General features: G+C 35.3%; 3 protein-coding genes across 3 annotated transcripts in view; 1 reads left to right on the top strand and 2 right to left on the bottom strand.

Annotated features, from left to right (window-relative positions):
- Positions 1-95: 95 nt before the first annotated feature.
- Positions 96-1,116, bottom strand: LOC133182444 (protocadherin alpha-10-like). The gene is made up of 3 exons (XM_061317293.1): positions 1,065-1,116; positions 432-734; positions 96-308 (listed from the first exon to the last, which is right to left on the bottom strand). Exons 1-3 carry the CDS (start codon positions 1,095-1,097, stop codon positions 96-98), a joined length of 549 nt encoding a protein of 182 aa, XP_061173277.1. The 5' UTR covers positions 1,098-1,116.
- A 48-nt stretch (positions 1,117-1,164) lies between these two features.
- Positions 1,165-20,483, bottom strand: part of LOC133182443 (protocadherin Fat 4-like) — a 60,647-nt gene continuing 41,328 nt past the window's right edge. The window contains exons 15-42 of the mRNA XM_061317292.1: positions 19,982-20,153; positions 19,627-19,775; positions 19,392-19,526; positions 18,605-18,847; positions 18,348-18,518; positions 17,934-18,179; positions 17,675-17,830; positions 17,400-17,558; positions 16,874-17,038; positions 16,634-16,780; positions 16,319-16,472; positions 15,846-16,066; positions 15,477-15,728; positions 15,172-15,348; positions 14,760-15,071; positions 14,274-14,432; positions 7,284-7,523; positions 7,035-7,190; positions 5,377-5,540; positions 4,496-4,730; positions 4,002-4,112; positions 3,797-3,871; positions 3,143-3,328; positions 2,513-2,674; positions 2,245-2,392; positions 1,442-1,573; positions 1,281-1,336; positions 1,165-1,176 (exon numbers count right to left, since the gene is read on the bottom strand). Coding sequence (XP_061173276.1) covers positions 1,165-1,176; positions 1,281-1,336; positions 1,442-1,573; positions 2,245-2,392; positions 2,513-2,674; positions 3,143-3,328; positions 3,797-3,871; positions 4,002-4,112; positions 4,496-4,730; positions 5,377-5,540; positions 7,035-7,190; positions 7,284-7,523; positions 14,274-14,432; positions 14,760-15,071; positions 15,172-15,348; positions 15,477-15,728; positions 15,846-16,066; positions 16,319-16,472; positions 16,634-16,780; positions 16,874-17,038; positions 17,400-17,558; positions 17,675-17,830; positions 17,934-18,179; positions 18,348-18,518; positions 18,605-18,847; positions 19,392-19,526; positions 19,627-19,775; positions 19,982-20,153 — 4,695 coding nt within the window. The remainder of the gene's footprint in view (positions 1,177-1,280; positions 1,337-1,441; positions 1,574-2,244; positions 2,393-2,512; positions 2,675-3,142; positions 3,329-3,796; positions 3,872-4,001; positions 4,113-4,495; positions 4,731-5,376; positions 5,541-7,034; positions 7,191-7,283; positions 7,524-14,273; positions 14,433-14,759; positions 15,072-15,171; positions 15,349-15,476; positions 15,729-15,845; positions 16,067-16,318; positions 16,473-16,633; positions 16,781-16,873; positions 17,039-17,399; positions 17,559-17,674; positions 17,831-17,933; positions 18,180-18,347; positions 18,519-18,604; positions 18,848-19,391; positions 19,527-19,626; positions 19,776-19,981; positions 20,154-20,483) is intronic.
- LOC133183992 (piggyBac transposable element-derived protein 4-like) lies at positions 8,854-10,150 on the top strand. The gene has a single exon (XM_061318866.1). It carries the CDS (start codon positions 8,854-8,856, stop codon positions 10,009-10,011), a length of 1,158 nt encoding a protein of 385 aa, XP_061174850.1. The 3' UTR covers positions 10,012-10,150.

Here is a 20,483-nt window from a genome sequence, read left to right as displayed (position 1 = left end):
GGTATACCAACAATTATTTTAATGGAGACTTTAACCTAGCATAAAAATTCATCGTTTAATGAATTTAAGAAAACAAAACTATTTCCTCCAATTTATTAATAAGGAGAATTGAGTTGTTTAAGTGCCTTGATAAAATCTGAGTTAGGTCCCTTGACAGTGACAGTGTGGGTCTGGTCTATGTCGGGATCTGAGACAGCGATTTCTCCTATACTGTATCCTGCTGTACCATTGGCTAACACTGTGTGAGATCCACTCAGAGTTATTCCTAATGGTCTCTCATTTATATCCTTCACTTCTATTGTTATCTCCTGAAATAGAAAAGGTCTTTATGATATTGAACTTTACAGAATGAGAGGCTGAATATGAAGATTCTGAATGTAAAGTTAAAATGTATGGGTTTTTTTTTAATATTAAAAAAAAGTAGTGATTACCTTAACCATATCAAACTCTCCATCAGAACACTTAATGTTGAGTTGATACGTTGATTTGATTTCATAATCTAATACCCCTGTCAACATCAACTCCTTTACATTGTTTTCGGTTGTGACAATGGAAAAAGGGGTGGAGCCTGGAAGAACTTGACAGATGTGTGACAGGTCCTCATCTGGATCATAAATTAGGATTTTGGACAAGACTGATCCTAGTGGAAGATCTTCAGAGACTGGAGAAATTGCTTCCAAAATTATATCACTGAGAGGTTCATTCACATTTTCTACTTCAATTATGAAAGTCCTCTGAAATTGAAAAAGGTAGCACAAAGTCCATACATGTAAATAAACTTAGAAATCATTTGAACATTTTGTAGACTTTAACATGACATACAACCACCAGCTGAAAAGCAAGAAGAATTAAAGTTTTGTTTTCTAGAGATACTAAGATACACACAATTCTAACTTGACTGTCCCAGGCAAACACTTTTTGACTGAATAACTGTAGGTTAACTACAGGGATCATTTATTGTTAGGGGAAGTACACCAATATCAATACTACTGATGACTTACTCCTTACCTGAATTGTCAGTGGAGGTACACCATTGTCAGTACTATTAATAACTTACTCATTACCTGAATTGTCAGGGGAGGTACACCACTGTCCATACTATTAATAACTTACTCATTACCTGAATTGTCAGTGGAGGTACACCACTGTCAGTACTATTGATGACTAACTCTTTGCCTGAATTGTCAGAAGCAGAACACAACTACACTATTGATGACGAACTCTTTACCTGAATTATCAGTGGCAGAACACCACTATACTATTGATGACTTACTCCTTACCTGAATTGTCAGTGGAGGTACACCATTGTCAGTACTATTGATGACTAACTCTTTACCTGAATTGTCAGTGGAGGTACACCAATATCAGTACTATTGATGACTAACTCTTTACCTGAATTGTCAGTGGAGGTACACCACTGTCGGTACTATTAATGACTAACTCTTTACCTGAATTGTCAGTGGAGGTACACCACTGTCAGTACTATTGATGACTAACTCCAGGCTTGAATCCTCCTCATAGTCTATCTGTTTAGTTGTAGTGAAAAGTTTGTCTCCTACTACCTCAAAGTACCCTGAAATGAGATGAACAGAAAAACAGCTTTAGAGTGTAGCAAAATTAGCAACTTGATAAATGATCTCTTTAAATGAGGCAAAGTTGAATGGGTTGAAATACAAATCTATAGAATGTAGAATCACGACTTTTAAAAGAGTATACAATCTTAAATGCTTTATTTGAAGTGATTTAATCCAAGCATTGTTTAAGCTTACTTGGGAAATGACATGCTACAGAAACTTAAACCTTGACACTCATCCCAAAATTTTAGAGCATTATCTCAAGCAAGTCTGCTAGACATTGTGCAACCTTGAATTAACTCAAAGCCAAAGTGAGAAACTCAATCTGGATGATGATTCTTAATTCTATATCAGTGAGGAAGTCTGAATTGGTTATTAAGGTTTCAGTGATGAAATATATTTGTATAATATCTGGAACATCCTTTTCATGTCAATGTTGGTGATAAACTGTACCTGGATCATCCTTTTCATACTGTATCTGGATAACTTTTAAATTACTACCGGTATATCAGTGACTAACTTTCTCAGAATCATCTCCACCTTACTGTGTCAGAGATTAAAGATACCTGTATTATGTTTAACTTACTGTGTTTATGATAAACTCTATCACTGTTTTCTCACTGTGTCAGCAATATGTATATGTAGTTGATCTGTATAACATTTTACTTACCTGCGTCAATGATGGAGTAAACATACACCTGGTTGTGGTCAAGATCAACAGTTGTCAATTTGGCTACCTCTACTCCAGAGTCCAAATTTTCCTTCACTGTTAATGTACTTAACATAATGTCTGTTGGGGCCTCATTCACATCTAATATCTGAAATGTTAATGTAAGATTAAAACTTAAGTACACATATTCTGCAAATACTGAATATTGTCTATGGTGATAGCTCTCTAGCAGAATAAAAATATGAAATTCAACATGAAAAATCCAAACCTTGATTTTTATGTTTGTGGAATTAAAAGCTTTTTCAGAATCTACAGCCTTCACAGTAAACTCAAACTCAGACATTTGTTCAAAGTCCATCTCTGTCTTGGTGACAACTGTATTTATCCCATCAAGTCCAACAAACAGATTTTCTTCAAGGTGAAAGATTATCTATCAAATAATAAACAAAAATTATTTATCACATAATAACAACAAATAACTTAATTTCTACTTCTAAACTTATACACAAAATATGCCCTTTAATTTTGATTCAGAATTCATACAGTGAAATCTTGACTGTCATGAGAAGTAGCAGTAAATAAGCCATACACATTAAGTAGATTCATCATGTCTTTCATCTGGATGATCCAAGATTAACACTTGGTTGCTGGTCCAAATATCTTCTTTGCAAATTGCTTTCCATTATTCTCAGTGACAAATTAATGTTCTCAGTGATTGCTTTTAAGTATTGGTACACATATAACTACCTATAAACATCATAAATATCATAAATGTCTTTTTTTGTGCGGGTTCAGTTTTCCTAGACAACCATTTCTTCAGCTGCCATTATTCAGGATGTTAAATTGTTAGAGGTGTAGACCACCTGAAATGTTACATACATGTATATGTAAAACCAACCTTGGTGCTATCTACATCTTTTGCTGACAACTCTCCTACCACTTGACCTACTGGAGCGTTTTCCTCCATTGAGTTGGAACTGAGGCTGATGTCAAATGGAGGCTCATTAACATCTGTAACACTGATGACAAATGTCTTACTGACCCTGAGCTGAGGTCCACCATGTCCATAATCCCAGCATTCAATCTATACAATGGAAAGGAAACTATGAGTAGATCCAACAGTGATGACACTCTCAAATCTACCTACAGGGGCACATTCAAAACATGAACTACTAAGGTCTGTCAAATGTAAAATGTATGTCAAATGCAGCTTTCAAATCTAGCTTCTGACAAAAATTCATACTATACCCCTAAAATTAAGCAGAAAAATTACCTTAACGTCGAGTTTAATCTTACAGATAAGGTGATTCCACTATACCCCGCACCCCTCCAATTTTGTTTTAGGGGTCATATAATAATTATTCGTATCAATTAAATACCAAACTTGTTCAGTCATACCATGCAAAGAAGTAAAGACATTCAATTTAATGTTGCACAAAGATTGTAACTTTTTTTTAGACAATGCAATAAATCCTTTACCAAAGACTACACATTTGCTAGCTAATTGCAAATCTTAATGAATTCCTTTCACAATTAATAAATACATACATACCTCTACTGGAAATATCTTATCACTTTCATAATCAATTACACCATTCCCAACTACTAAGGATAAACTGTTCTTTATCTGCAAATTCAAATATTAAGTACTTTCATTTTTTTTTTAATTCAAGGTAATAATAATAATGTAAGGTTATAATGCAAGGTAATAATTAATAACCAGTGCTAGCTGAGATAAATTCTGTTAATATTTATACCTTGACTGGGAACCCTGATGAAACTACAGAACAAGAGTGAACGTCCTTCTTGTCTTCATCAATAACAGTCAGCATCCCAATCTCTGCATCAATTAAACTGTTCTCTTTAACCTACATATCAAGAGAGATAACTCTTTGATTACCAATAAAAAGTATGTCAAGATAAAATGAATTTGCTGCTATTTGTAATCTACTTTGGTAATAAAACACTTGAGGAAGATCCCAGTGTTTTTTCTGTAGTAAAGCTAACCTGATTATTACTGAGGGTGATATCCTTTGGTTGGTCATTAACATTCTGTAGTAAAGCTAACCTGATTATTACTGAGGGTGATATCCTTTGGTTGGTCATTAACATTCTGTAGTAAAGCTAACCTGATTATTACTTTGGGTGATATCCTTTGGTTGGTCATTAACATTCTGTAGTAAAGCTAACCTGATTATTACTTTGGGTGATATCCTTTGGTTGGTCATTAACATTCTGTAGTAAAGCTAACCTGATTATTACTGAGGGTGATATCCTTTGGTTGGTCATTAACATTCTGTAGAACAATCCTTATAATTCCAGTATAAGAAAGGGCAGGGGAACCAGAGTCTGTTGTTGTCACCTGAACTGAAAACACAGGGTATTTCTCAAAGTTTAAAGTTTCTGTGGGTTTTCCAACAGTAAGGGTTCTGTTCTGCAGCTTAAATAAATCTTTGAATGGTGATGCATCCTCGGTGTCTGTTAATCTGAAATATAGTTTATAAAACATTTGAAATAATTTGGGACAACTTGTCCTTTTCTGAAAATACAGTACAGCATAAAATACTACAAAAATGCAAGAGCATTGCTGGAAGATATATACAAAGGAGAGTGGAGGATGAGAATGCCATAACAGTGAGAAAAAAATTAATGCTTATGTGGAACAATAACAATGATTATCAAATTTAAAGTACTACACACTCTCTGGTCACAACCAACTTTAGTACCAACCAGTGAAGCTGAGTGTGCCAAAAATTATCATGGATTAGCTGCCTAGACACCACAGAGTGTAATGGCTAATGAATGAATCAGGAATTAGGGCCAGGATACACCCTTTACTCACAAGCAACCTTTGACTGAGTATATGCTTGCAATATTTCTCTGTTTAAAAATTGTGCTTAGAGCAATAATGTAATTCATCTACATCCTGAGACCTTGTCCAAATGATCATTTTAATTAATAATGACATACCTCTGGTCACAAGTTACCTTTTTATGAAGTTTCTCATTTTCAAAGTTATGTCCAGACAAGTATTTTACAATTTCTTTAACCCCCCCCCCCCCCCATTGTTTGAACAATAATTGCATAAATATTTATGATGAACCTGAAAGATTTGATACAATGATATCATACCCTGGATAGATGGATTTGATTGTATATGTGTATATCTGATTCTTCTCCTGGTCTCTGGTATTTAGATCTCCAATTACAGTCCCTTCATCACTATTCTCCTTCAGAAGGCCTCCACCATATATTCCAATCCCCATGGGAGCCTCATTTACATCTCCTATCTCAATCTAGAAATATAAATTACATGCGTTATTTTTCTAAATATCTTTATCACTTTTGGGCATATGTTTTTGAGATTGATGCATGAACAATCCCCTGAGAGTGCATTTCCATACATACAGTGGCGCCTCGTTAATCCGGACGCCTCTGTCCCCAACGAAATCGTCCGGATAAATGAATCGTCCGGATAAGAGAATCGCTTCTTAAAAGACGTACCCTCTCAAAGCATGTACATATGAACATAGGGGTATTAAATGTGAAGGCAAAGAAAACACCTTTATTTTACCTTGACTTATTGATTTTATTTTTATAGTTTTAGAAGAAATAATTAATATTTAAAAAAGAAAAAAATTAAAATGTAATTTACAAGATGAAAAATGGATAGGCAGTTTTATGTTGAGACTTCCTTTTCTAACACAGGAAACTTTACTTGCCTTCTATTTGACGTGTAGTTACATGGGCTGACCAAATTTTGATTTGCTACTGTTTTATTTCGGCACATTTCTTTTATTTATTCAAGCTCATATTAAGAAGAACTGTTAATTATCACCATTGAGAATGTTCAAATGACTAACCGCGTATATTCACTACATTTTGGGAAGTAAGTAACTAAACACTGTAATCAGTGTACGTATTGCAAACATTCAACGTAAACACAAGCCATATTCAGGATTATCAATACTTTTTCTATAAACTCTAAGTTATATACCTAGAAAAAAAACGTGATCGGCATTTATAACTAACGCCAGTTACGTATTTCTTAGTGCATCAAATAGAAATATATTTTCTTGAATTATGTATCATAATAAGTTGTCTTATGAAAAGAAAAAAAAAGTTTCAAATGATGTACGTTTTGAGAATTGGAAAATTGATAAACTTACGCAACTCAATAACACAACGAAATCTTGTGATTTATTATTCAGTAAAAAAATTTTATTTACAACTCTCCAAAATTCTCATAAATTTATATACCGTCAGCAATTTATTCTATTCTAAACGGATTTATATTTAATTAATGCACAGTGTAAGGCTAGCTAAATTCTTCGGGCTTTATAATATAAAAGACGTGTGTTTTATCTGAGGTAAACACGTGCTAATTATAGTCGCTATTGTTTAGAGGTCACAGGTAACCGCCTTCAAACTGACTCCACGGACAATGTTTTTACAATAATTATCACTACTGCAAGAAAGGTGTGAAAAGTCGTTCCTCGAAAAATCACCGTCCGGATAAACGAGTCATTTTTCAATGAAATATTACGCTTTGTAGTAGAAATTGACCGTCTGGATCTGGAACACGAATTTCCGGATTAATGAGACAGAATAACGAGGAAAAAATCTGTTCCCAAAGAATATTGTCCGGAAGGTGAAGTGTCCGGATTACCGCGGTGCCACTGTACACACATGTATTTTACAAAAACTTCTTTTTAAAACCTGGATACAAACAATTTTTCACTAGAGAAACTTCACTGCATTATCACATCAGCAAACCTTAAGACTATCACCTTGAATTCTGCCTTTAGATTTGATCCAAATGCCATAGCATTAATTTCAACCTTGAAAAACTGCTGTGTTTCAAAGTCAAATGCTTTCTTGGTTTTCAGCACATTTCCTTCCATCCTAAATGGGGCATCTACATCCAATAGGAAATACAAGTACATCTGAAACAAATAGTACAAGTTATTATTCACAACAGAATAAATCTTTTACTTTAATATAGCATATGGTAGATTTGATTTAAAACCATAACTGACCTCATTTTCTACAGGCTTATTGGTTAGCATGTTAAAGACCTGAAATTCTCCTACTTCAAATCTCTCTGTATTTTCTGGAACAACTCTCAGATTGGTCAGTTTGACTTCCTTTGGTATTTTAACTGATTCTTTGATGACCAGACTAATATTCTGAGAGTATTCCAATGGTGGGGTTCCATCATCCTTACAGGTAATAATTAGCATCATCTCCGTTCTATCTAGGGGCACTGAAGATTCAACCTTAAAAATAACTATACATTTTAACACTTTGTAGGATCTAACTTTGATCTTACAATATATTCTTCATATGACAAACTAGTTATGGCCTTTTTTCATTGAGGAAACAAACAAGAGGCACATGGGCCTTGAATCGCTCTTCTGATAAACTGTACAACCTCTCACTTCTATTTGAAGCCTCTAATTATCCTGTATATTAAGATAAACCCTTGAAATTCCAATTCACACTCTGAGAACCCAAGATGATTCTAAGCCAATTAGTACCTGAGAGTTGGTCATGGTGACCTACTTATCACTTGTCATTCTCTGAGGACCCATCAACTAAGTTTGATGATTCTAAGCCAAATAATACCTAAAATAAATTTTAAAATTATAGCCATAAAATTTTATAAGTAGGTCAAAGTGACCTACTTTTCAATTGTTTTACTCCAAGGACCCAAGATGCATCAACTGACAAAGTTTGATGATTCTAAACCAATTAGTACCTGTAATATTTAATTAAAGCCATAAATTTTCAAAAGTAGGTCACCGTGACCTACTTTTCAGTTGCTGTACTCTGAGGACCAAAGATTCATCGACTGACAAAGTTTGATGATTCTAGCCAATAAGTACCCAAAATATAATTACAGCCATAAATTTTCAAAAGTAGGTCACGGTGACCTACTTTTCAGTCAACCTACTCCGAGGACCAAAGATGCATCAACTGAAAAATTTTGACGATTCTAAGCCAAATAATTCCTGAAAATATTAAATACAGCCATAAAATTTCAAAAGTAGGTCATCATGACCTACTTTTCAGTTGTTGTACTCCGAGGACCCAAGACACATCAACTGACAAAGTTTAATGATTCTAAGCCAATTAGTACCCGAAATATTTGATTAAAGCCATAAATTTTCAAAAGTAGGTCACAGTGACCTACTTTTCAGTTGTTGTACTCCGAGGACCCATGATGCATAAACTGACAAAGTTTTATGATTCTAAGCCAGTTAGTACCCGAAATATTTAATTAACTCTTTACCACTCACTAGCGCCTCTCGACGCCTCGCCATTATTTCCGCACTAGCGTCTCTCGACGCCTCGCCATTATTTCCGCACTAGCGTCTCTCGACGCTTGTCCAGGATTTCCTCACAAGCGCCTGTCGACGTCTTGTTATTTTAAGACTATATGAAAACGAGACTATGACGTCGACAACTTTGGGGTAGGCTTCAAATTGAAGCGATATTATTGGTCTTTAAAAATAAAGTATGTGTACTGTCATAATGTCACGTGTTCCTATTAATAAAGACGGTTTTTACCATGTATGGAAACCGAAGCGAAAGTTGATATTCAAAATGGCGGACCTACCAACAAACGAAGAGATACTACGAGATTATTTCGATTCAGATGATGATTTAGACGAGTTTGAGGGTTTCTCAGATGCTGAATCAGACATATATATTCCCGAGGAATCTAGTAGTGAAGAAGAAAGTGAAAGTTCCAGTGAATCAGAGCCAGAAAATGATGATGAATGGACAGAGAACCTTCGTGGCGTGCGTGTTGATCCGTTCGCGGAGGGCACTGGACCCGTATTCCCGGCCGATTTTGACGTGAATACAGCAACAGCAAAGGATTACTTTGATCTTATGTTTAGTCCAGACATTATTTCAGACTTTGTTCGTCACACAAATAATTATGCGAGGTGGAAAATGGCCCAGAAGGGCGAAGAAGACAGTGTATGGTACGAAATCTCAGAAGCTGAAATGAAGGCTTACATAGGACTGAATATTATGATGGGCATCAATCAACTCCCTTCATATAAGGATTATTGGTCCAAAGATGTGTACCTTGGCAATGAAGGCGCAAAATCTGTCATGACAGTGAGGAGGTATGAAAAAATTACGGAATATTTTCATGTTAGTGACCGTACAAATGAGCCAGCAAGGGGATCCAGAAATTATGACAAGCTATATAAGGTCAGAGAAGTTATACCAATGACAAAGAGAAAATTCAATGAAACCTATAAGCCTAACAAAAACATGGCCATTGATGAAGCTATGATCAAGTGGACAGGAAGACTATCATACAAGCAGTACCTACCTGCTAAACCCATCAAGAGAGGTATCAAAGTTTGGATGCGATGCGATTCAGAGAATGCATTCCTGACAGACTTCGATATTTATTTAGGGAAAGGAGAAGCTACATCAGAAAATGGTCTTGGGTATGACGTTGTGACAAAATTGTCTAGGGACATCACTGGAAGGAACTTTCACTTATATTTTGACAATTACTTTACAAGTGTCAAACTTATGGAGGACTTACTTGCTGAGAAGATTTACGCTTGCGGCACAGTACGTATGAATAGAAGAGGGTTTCCTGACGATTTAAAAGGCAGGCTTCGATTACAAAGAGGACAGTCACAAACCAGACAGAGAGGAAACTTAACTGCATCTGTCTGGCAGGACAAAAAGCCAGTGGCCTTCCTCAGCACTTTAAGTGACCCTCGTGTATAAGTCCCTGTCACCAGGCAGCATGGAAGACAGGAACTACAAATGACGCAACCCCATGCTGCCAATGAGTACAATAAGTACATGAATGGCGTAGACAGACATGACCAGCTAAGACTAAAATATCCTTTGGGAAGGGACAGTAAAAAAGCCTGGAAGTACATATTTTATTTCCTGATGAATTGTGCAGTGGTGAATGCCTTCATTCTTTTTGGTAACACATCAAGACGTCCAAACACCAGGAAAAGGTTCACACATGTAGCCTTTAGAATGGAGTAGGGGTGGGACGATACACAGATCTTGCGATATGATATGTATCTCGATACATGTAACACGATACGATACGTATCTCGATATTATTATAAATTGTAAAACTATTTAAAAAACTCAGTATTTTAATTCATTTTTGTCTTCTTGACAATAACAAATATGAATTTAAATTATTCTATATCAAATCATATATGTTTTGAAATTAATACTTGAAGTTCATAAATTTCATTGACTAAAAAATTTACAAATATAATATTACATTTACATATTGCCAAATATCTTTAAACAAGTTTTCAAATAGTTGTGCAGTTCATCAGGAACACTGACTAAAATCTCATTTTATAAAAATCATCACATGTACATTAATTATTATTAATTGCTGAAAGTCTCTAATCAAGTTGAGTTCACAAAAAAAATTAATCAACAATTTGATTTAAAATTTCAAATTCTTTTTAATGAAATTAGAGAATCCATTCTTTGTTATGAGCTGTTACTGCCAGATGGACCAACAATTTATAATATCAACTGTTGTGGAAACGATACTTTCTGTATATAACACTTTACGTACTGAACTTTTCTTGTCCCATCTTCCGCATATGCTTAAAAGTGAAAAATGTTTTACCCCTTATCTACGACATATTTGTTCTAAAGCGTGTTTTCAATATCAACATCATCTCTTCGTTTCGTACAAGCCGCCATTTTCCAAGAACAACTACTTTCATTTTCAATTTTTTGATAGGTCGTTCGTGTATCGTTTCATACCGATATTTCAATGCATGTATCGTAAACCGTATCTTAGAAGAAAATATCGGTATGTATCGGTGTATCGGTATATCGTCCCACCCCTAGAATGGAGCTGGTTCATCATTTGATTGCGGGCTTCTCCGGACGAAAAAGGAAAGCTGCGGAAAATGTTGAAGTGGTTCACCAGGCAGAGAACTTTGCTGGACATGAATCTACTCACATGGGGACCAAAAGAAGATGTCGTGTTCACATGAACAAAAAAGAACGGAAAGAAACTGTGTATGGCTGCAAAGTGTGTAATGTGCATTTGTGCAAAGATGGATGTCATTTCACTTTTCACAGTGGACAATAAAACCCTCTTATGGACTGTAAAATCCTGGAAATCAGTGTTTTTTCCTAGGAAAATTTGTGTGTACATATTGTTTGTTGACATTTGGTTAACTTTTTCATGGAGTTGTTATGAAATATAAGATTGAAATTAACATCATTATAAAGGTGAGAATGTCCTGAAAATAAAAATATATAGTTTTATATACTTTTACTAAATAGTTTTTGAGAAATATCAATAAACACACATGCACTGTGATTTCTTTGTTTATTTCTGAAAATGCCTGAGTAAATGGGGTTATCACTGATGCTAAACTGCTGTGGAGATAAGGCTGCAGCAGTGGCTTGCTGTGCGAGTATACAGAAGCGCCTTATCTAAAGAGCTCTGAGTGGTAAAGAGTTAAAGCCATAAATTTTCAAAAGTAGGTCACAGTGACCTACTTTTTAGTCGACCTACTCTGAAGACCCAAGATGCATCAACTGACAAAGTTTGATGATTCTAAGCCAATTAGTACCTGAAATATTTAATTAACGCCATAAATTTTCAAAAGTAGGTCACTGTGACCTACTTTTTAGTCGACCTACTCCGAAGACCCAAGATGCATCAACTGACAAAGTTTGATGATTCTAAGCCAATTAGTACCTGAAATATTTAATTATAGTCATATAAATTGAAAAGTAGGTCATGGTGACCTACTTTTCAGTTGACTTTTTTGAGGACCCAAGATGCATCAACTTACAAAGTTTTATGATCATAGGACTTAAAATGTCCAAATTATGCCTCTAAAACGCTTTGAAATCGAATGCCTGCAAAGTTCAAAAGTAGGTCACTGTGACCTACTTTTTAATAAACATGTTTTATGGCCCCAAGATGCATCATCTTACAAGATTTAATGATTCTAAGCCTCCCCGTATTCGAATTAATGACCTTAATTGTTTTAAAAATGATTAGCCATAAAATTCAAAAAATAGGTCAAGGTGACCTACTTCTTAGTTGACGTACTTTGAGGACCCAAGATGCATCAACTGACAAAGTTTGATGATCATAGGCCTTAAATTGTTCAAAATATGCCACTTAATCATTTTGAAAAAGAATGGCCGCAAAATTTAAAAAGTAGGTCACCGTGACCTACTTTTGAGTCAACATGATATGAGGTCCTTAGATGCACCAACTGACAAGATTTGATGATCCTTGTCCTTATAGTAAGCAAAATATCAACATTTTAATAAAATGTAATTTTTGTCAACTTTTCAGTGACCTTGAGACCAAGCCCTTTGCCCCAGGGTAAATCTCCGTGCAAATTTTAATCTACAACATATTCTCATCCTTTTGTGTAAGTTTGGTGATAATCTGCCCAGTGGTTCTAGAGAAGAAGATTTTTTAGCAACCAGTACTTTTGTTTCTATTTTACTAATTATCTCCCCTTGTTAAAGGGTCACAACCCCAGTTTTAGTATAAAAGGGAGCCCTTGGGCCAAGGATACCCTGTGACAAATTTGACAATAATTGGCCAAGGGGTTCTTGAGTTATGGCCCATATTCTAAAAAGTTTACACACACCGCACAAATGGCCATAGCATTAGCTCTTTGAGCCTTTGGCTCAGAAGAGCTAATAAAACTAAATGTACATAAACAATGCAACATGAAAGAGATTGACCACTCTATAAAGTACAAGCTTATCTTTTAAAGAAGATAGGTGAGCTAGGCTGTAGCCATCATAGAACACAGAAGTAGATATCTGAACCATTTGTTTAATTTGCCAAATCAATTAATACGTTGTATTTCCATTAGTGAACTCTTCAGAATTAGAGGAGCGTTTGGTCGTCTGACTGGGACAGCATGGCATTGCAGATAATACAAAACATGCCAGTATCTAACCAATTTTAAATGTTAAGTGCATTTGTCATTCTAACTAAAGAATAGAAGAACTAAAAGACATATGAAAATGAGCGGAAACCCTAACTTTATCGTCCATAAATAAAAATACGACATTTCCGAGGTATGTGTATTGACTTTAAATGTACCATTACGATAAATAGATACATACGATCACCAATAGATGTAAATTAATATCCTTGTCATCTCTACTCTTGATTTAAATAAAGTTCACAACAATAAAATATTTCATATTCATTTTGTTAGGATTTGTTCATCGACATTCAACGTGTTGTTTACATGTTTATGTTACGTTTGTCCCAGAAATCCCGCGAGATTTGTACATTCTCCGACTTTTTCACAAAAGAGCGCACTAAGAACTATAACTCTTCAATAGTGGAAATAGAACGTATTATCAATAGGAAGGCAAAGTGGTGCACTGGGGGTGATTGGGGAGGGTGTGTCCAATTCAGAATGGTGAAGCTAGAGTAAGCTTCACATCAGCAATGAACATAATTCATTATCTGTGTTGAAGTTCACTGTAATTCCAATTTTGAGGTGAAAATAAGAGGTCAGTAGAACCACCTATAGTTTAAAATATTCCAGCATGGCACTGTTTTGTAGCAAACGCATCTTCTCGGGCCTTTAATTCTGGCAAGCTCGGAAAACATATCCAAGGTTGTTTTTCCGAGCTTGCCGGAAAGATCCAGGAATGTAGTTAAGAAAAGCTAGGTATTTATTATAATTTTAGAAATGACTGATTTCTAGTCTTAGCATTTTAAGACCTAATTTACAGTTGCTTTTTTGTACATTTATGACAAAACAGGAAACTTCAGATCATGTGCATTTTCAGATAATAATACTAAATTGACATTGTAAAGCTAGTTTATCTATAGAGGTATTCCCAGAATGGCCTACCGTGAAGTTGAGCATGCATATTCCAGTAAAAAAAAAAACTAACGTAGTTGCTAGCGCTCGAGAGCACTAGCAATAAAGCAAGCTCAGTCAATCTGATTTCATTGAGAAATCCCAATATGTGTATAATTTACATACCTTCAGAATCTTAGAACCAAAATCCATGGTGAAGACCCCCAGCCCCTCCCCACCCACTGTACAACTGTGGTTCTGGGTGGGGGAGTCCGGGTCTAAATTATCTGGGTCTATTACTGTCACAAGTCCCACCACTTCCCCAACATCAGCACTGTTACTCACCTAAAAGTAGACAAAAAGTAAATTATGTATATAATTTTATATGAGATTTTTATTTCAGAATTACACATTACACATAGAGACAGAGCAGATTTTATTTATAAGTACCTATGTACTAAGACATCCTAATCTTTACTCTGAGATGCATGTACTTTTCAGATAGCTATGGAATCATTTCAATTTGTGGTACTCAAAAAAATCTCAACGGTTCCTTTGGACATAAATTTCAAGACATTGTATTTACAGAAGATTCAATGAACCTCCCAAAGACAACGATGATTCCACAATATTCAGTTATCAGAATTGAAAAAAATATGCTGGAATTCTTACTTCTTTAGGATTTAGAGAAATGTTGCTTGGTTTCTCATTGATATTCAATACACTGAAACTAAAACTTTTGGAAAAGGAAAGTCCTCCACTATCAGTGCTCTTAATAGTAACATTGTAAGAGGATTTCTTCTCAAAGTCCAGGGGCCTTCTGACCTCCAGTTTGTCCCCTCTAATCCTGAAGAATTCCCAATGGGAGATAACTTGGTAAGTGAAGGTCTCTCCTACATCCTCATCTGCTGTCTGTACAGCTCCAATAATAAAACTAGGCTCATTCTCTGGAATTTTTGTCTGACTGCCATCAATATTTATGTCCTAAAATAATCATGAACATTTCTGGTCTATAAATTGTTTAACAGATTGACACTATTTCAGAATTATACCTACGAATCTAATGATGAACCATAAATCTTACAGTAGGTGCCTCATTGGTATCCTTGACAGAGAATGTCCATTCCCTTACAATACTAGAGCTTTTTTTGTCCTGTGCTTGGATTTTCAAGGTCATAGCTGTGGATTTCATCTCAAAATTCAAATTTCTGGACAGCTGTATTTCTACAGAACACTTTGTTCCAACAGAAGATTTTAAGTTCTACAAGGCAGAACATATAAAAATTCATTGATCAACTAAAGACCTCTTACTCCATCTAAATTTATTTCATTGTAAAAATTCTGAGATTCAGTAAGTCAGACAGCATAACTTTTACATATATTATTTACCTGATATTGAATGTTTGTTGGTCCACACTTAATAGTGTTTCCTAGTTTAAAAACACCAAAACCATTGTTCACTATATCAAAAGATATCTTATCCACTCCATCTGGATCCACCACCTCCACTGTACCAATATGACCACCAATGGACATTGATTCTGGTATCATAAAATCTTGCACAACAGAAGACGGTATAAATCTCAGGGTAGTTGGTTCATCATTCACATCCCTCACTAATACTGAAAAACTCCTTGAAACCTAATGAATGTTTAAAATGTTATCAACTTTTATTCATCAACAAAACTGGAATTGTTTTCTACTCTCATCAAAACTAAATGCATAATAATCAGGATACTTGTACATTAGGGAACTTACTTCTTTGGGTGGATGGCCATCATCTGTAGCAATAGCTTTAAATGTGATGAAGGGCACCTGCTCGAAGTCTATACCTCCTGTGACCTTGACCTTATTCCCCTCTACTACAAGGTTACCAGTGTCAGACAGAGAATATGTCAAACTCTGACCCTCATCCACATCCACAGCAGATAACCTTCCCACCACTGTCCCAATCTTACAGTTCTCATCTACACTCATTGCTGAATTGGAAATTGACAAAAGAATCAAATCCCAACATTGTGAATGTGAAGAAGTGAAATTTCTGTATCCCAAGAATAATGAGAGATAAATGCTGTAAGTGAATTGAACTCCTTATAAAACAGGAAATCTGAGATTTGAGAAATATAATTATGCATCTTATACTTAAAATCTTATACTTATAATGTCAGAGAATACAACTGAGCATGTAGAATTCTTTAAAAATATTGTGACAGTAGATGTTGTCAGGTGACCTGTTAGTTTTAAATCTGTTGGAGAATCATTAGCATCAGTTATCTGGATGGCAATGTCAGCTCTAGCTGAGAGGGAAGGTTCTCCATTGTCAGTCACCAGTACACCCACAGAGTACTGATGAACTTTCTCATAGTCCAATTCTCCACTGATCAGCTAAATCAATAAAACACTCCATTATAAACACAACCTAGACTTACGTTCAGCTTTTTATACATACAGTAAACTTCATCAACTGATATATTAAAGCAATTTCATCATCGTCTTCTAGTCTTTTATTATTTTTAATTTTGATAAAAAGTAATTCAGCAGCTTACCATTAATTGTGTCCCATTGAGGGCAAACATCCCTGCTGCAGAATCTGTGAGGGTAAACTGGAGTATCTGGATCTGTTTGAGGATGTTATCTGGATCCTCTGCTGTTAACTCCCCTATCACTGTCCCATGAGGACTGTTTTCTGGAATCTGAAATACACAGGGAATTCGAGTTTGTATCTGTTGACCTTCAGTGTTGTCTGTATAAGAATGAGATGCCTGGAAGGAGGGGGAGGGGCAGACCTCATTTGTGGTCATCCTGATATTTCTTGGAGCCTCATTTACATTGTTGACCTTGATTGTGAAGGTTTTCTCTGTGTACATGGGAGGACTTCCATTGTCTGTGGCTCGGATCACCAAGTCATGCTCGGATTTTGATTCATAGTCTAAATCCGCTATGTTGGATACCTGGAATAGAAATGTAAAGTCATTTACAGATATTATTCATTAAAATTAATTTTCTTTTCATAAAATTCCATAAAAATATTATCTACACTTCACTAATTTTTGCTCCAACTTTTGTGCTCTCAAAATTACAAAAAATAAAATTGCAAACTGCTGATATTCTGCACCTTTATCTTAGCTGATTGACTGTAATTGCAAAAAATTGAAGTGTTATAAGTAAAATTAGAAATAAGAACAGTACCTTTCAGACACCAAATAACAAAAAAAATTAAACTGCAGAAAATACCTCATATGGTATTATAGGAAAAGTTAAAATAGAACCCCTCCATGAAAGCCTTCACCATCATATCCTCATCACACTTACCCATAATTCTCTGTGGATGATATGGAAAAAGTGAGATTCTGATATAATTGTAAACGTGTGATTCTGCCCGATATCTGTATCCCTAGCTGTTAATGGAGTTATTCTGACATGATGAGTTCCTTCATCCACAAAGTAAGTATCCTCTTCTGCATTGATATCCTGTGTTTAAAAATAAAACAAGTACAGTATTTAAGTGTACACAAAAGATGAAAAGGATGAAAAGAAATTTAGCAAACTACTAGCTACACTGTAAGTGACAGAAAACTGATTCTTACAGAGGGTGGATCATTAGTATCAAGTACAGTCAGGTCTAACTTCCTCCTGATGGTCAGTCCCCGTCTGTCCACTGCAGTCAACTCAAAGGTCAGCTGTTGTGTTGCCTCATAGTCCAATGAAACCAATGCCCTCAAATCTGCTGTGCAGTGCACCATCTGAAGTCAATCAGGCATTTCATAAATTTCAAAGTATTTTCTGCTTGTATTAATGTAATTTGTATAATGAGAAATGTTTCAAGAAATCAAGATGGGGAAGTACTTTTGCTAAAGGCAGACAATGTTGATTGAATAAGCCAACTTGCACACTAGTCGTTCCCATGGTAATAACATCCATGATGTCATAGTCCTGTACCATTACTTGACCAATCAGAATATTTGTAGGAGAATTCTCTGCAATGACTGGGTTGTTTTCTGGGAATTTGGTGTTTCCATTGCTTGATGTGACCAGTAGGTCAAATGGAGCTTCATTCACATCAACCACATTTACCTGGTAAGTTTCTGAAATCTGCCAGAATTTTCATTGAAATTTGACTAATTTTTACATAAACAGCTGTTGATAATCTTTTATTTTTCAAGTGTGCATTGGGGATTCTTTACAACAGACGATAAATCTTGAACACAGCGTAATCTATATAACACTGTCCTCCTCGATATTGATGGTAACTGAACTTACCTTAGCAGGAGGCAAACCATTATCTGTTGCTGTGATAGTCAGGTTGTACACAGGTGTTGTTTCATAGTCCAGTGCCTTTTTTAGTACCAGTGAGTTACCCTCCACTGTGAACATTCCAGCCTCCATCTCTGTGCTAAAGGTCACCGTCTGTTCTGATTCTGCATTACTGACCTTAGAGTTTCAAATAAGAACAATGCAAAATAAATAGTCAACAGATTCTACTTACATTCTAACTGCAAGTCAAGCTTCAAGAATACCTCCAATGTCCCAACCAGCTTCCCAACCACTGTATCCTCTGGTAGATTCTTTAGACTCAGTACAAGGTCATGAGGGGGGTCATTGACATCTGTCACATCTATTGCGAGGGATTTAGTCAGATTCAAAGGGGGAAATCCTGAATCTTGGCTACTGACCACAACATTAAAGCTTCTCTCAGATTCATAATCTAGTAAACAGGAGGTTCCACCTATCTTTTCACACTTATTCCCCTTGGCAGCAACCTAAATATCATAGAACCATTTACAAGTCCTCCATCAATGTCAAAGTTGGCTATATTGAAATATGAATGAATGTGGCTTGCATTTGATATTTAAATGCTTACTACTTTACTGTTTATTTTCTAATTAATGCACTTTCAGGGTTCAAAATTCACTATATACAACTCGCAAAAGGCGAGTTAGAATTCCCAAATTGCGAGTTAAAAATTAGGTAACTCGCAAAAACTTGCTAGTTGATTTTTTTTGCATTGAAACTGTAGCAAAATTATATAATATGACAGAACACAATGCCTTTGATTTAAATCAGTAATTTAAATAAAAGTCACACTGTAGTTGTATTTTGTGTATTGTACAGTAGTTACTTTTTTCTTAAGTTACATGTATTTAATTTATATAAATTTAACTTTATATGAAAATTGCGAGTAGTCTTATAAAATTGCGAGTTCACTTTCTTGGTACTCGCAATTATTTGCGAGTTGTAATTTTAGGGAGTTTCTAACCCTGACTTTTATTTCCTAAAAACACAGTAAGGTATATTTTTTTGTACCTGAAGAGTCTTTCCCTGAATGAGGACCCTGCCACCAGCATCATCCAGCAATTTGTAAGTGTGAGTTTGATTGAAGTCTGGATCCCCTGTCACTATCTGACCTATAATTGTCCCAGGATCACTCATTTCCTTCACCTGAATTCAACATAGTTAATATAGAGGAGAGGTATACCCTACTGAATTCAGTTCATGAAAAGTAGTCCAACTTTGAATATTATATAACTTTTTTTCTAACCTTATTGTTTAAGAGACTGACTTGAATGGGTTTTTCATTGATATTTTCCACCTGTATGGTGAAGTTTTTCTTCAGTGTAAGTCCTCCACTGTCTGCAACTTTAATTGTGATGTTAACATGTGGACTCTCCTCAAAGTCTATTACTACACCTGAAAAAGAATTGCATTCACTTTAATATGTGCTATTCTAACTTTGCATTCTGTTAATTTACATGTATGTTCATTATTTTGACAGTATAAATCCCTTCACTCAGCTTATTTAGTAAAAGTCTAATTTCAGGGTATGTATTTATTATCATTTGCTATCATTACCACAGTCATTATTAAGTTTCATTTCTACATTAACAATCGAATACCTCTTCTTGTAGACAAGTGTCCTTGTGAGTTGACCGTAAACTTTTCACCAGTTTCGTCCAGCAAGGTAAAGGAGTGAGTATCATACACATCTGGATCAGTTACCTGGAAGATGGTCACCAGTCCCTGGGTGTTTTCTGGAATAACTAAATCTTGACGGCTTGCTTGGATATCCTGTCAAAAACACAGAAAAAACAAGATATGCTTGTGAAACACCATGGTCCAAATAGTAACAGATATATATTACTTTGACCTCAATTATGACCTTTATCTGATATTACTGGGTAACCTTTATCTTCAATATGACAAAATATGAAGTGTCTATCATATCAAATCCATAAGTTAAAGTTACAGGCAGACCAAAAAATAATATGCCTCTAAATCTTTGATCATGAGGGCTTAAAAAAGTCACAGAAAAACAAATTAACTATAGGGGTGAAACAATACGATTTCTTCACAATACAATATGTATCATATAATTTTGTCTTGCTCTGGGTATTTTTG

Source organism: Saccostrea echinata, unplaced genomic scaffold (genome assembly GCF_033153115.1).
Source record: "Saccostrea echinata isolate AGI-Se365-2 ecotype Australia unplaced genomic scaffold, CSIRO_AGI_Sech_v1 ptg000009l, whole genome shotgun sequence".
Taxonomy (NCBI): domain Eukaryota; kingdom Metazoa; phylum Mollusca; class Bivalvia; order Ostreida; family Ostreidae; genus Saccostrea; species Saccostrea echinata.
Note: the sequence above shows the minus strand (reverse complement) of the source record. Positions and strands in the feature narration are given on the sequence as shown.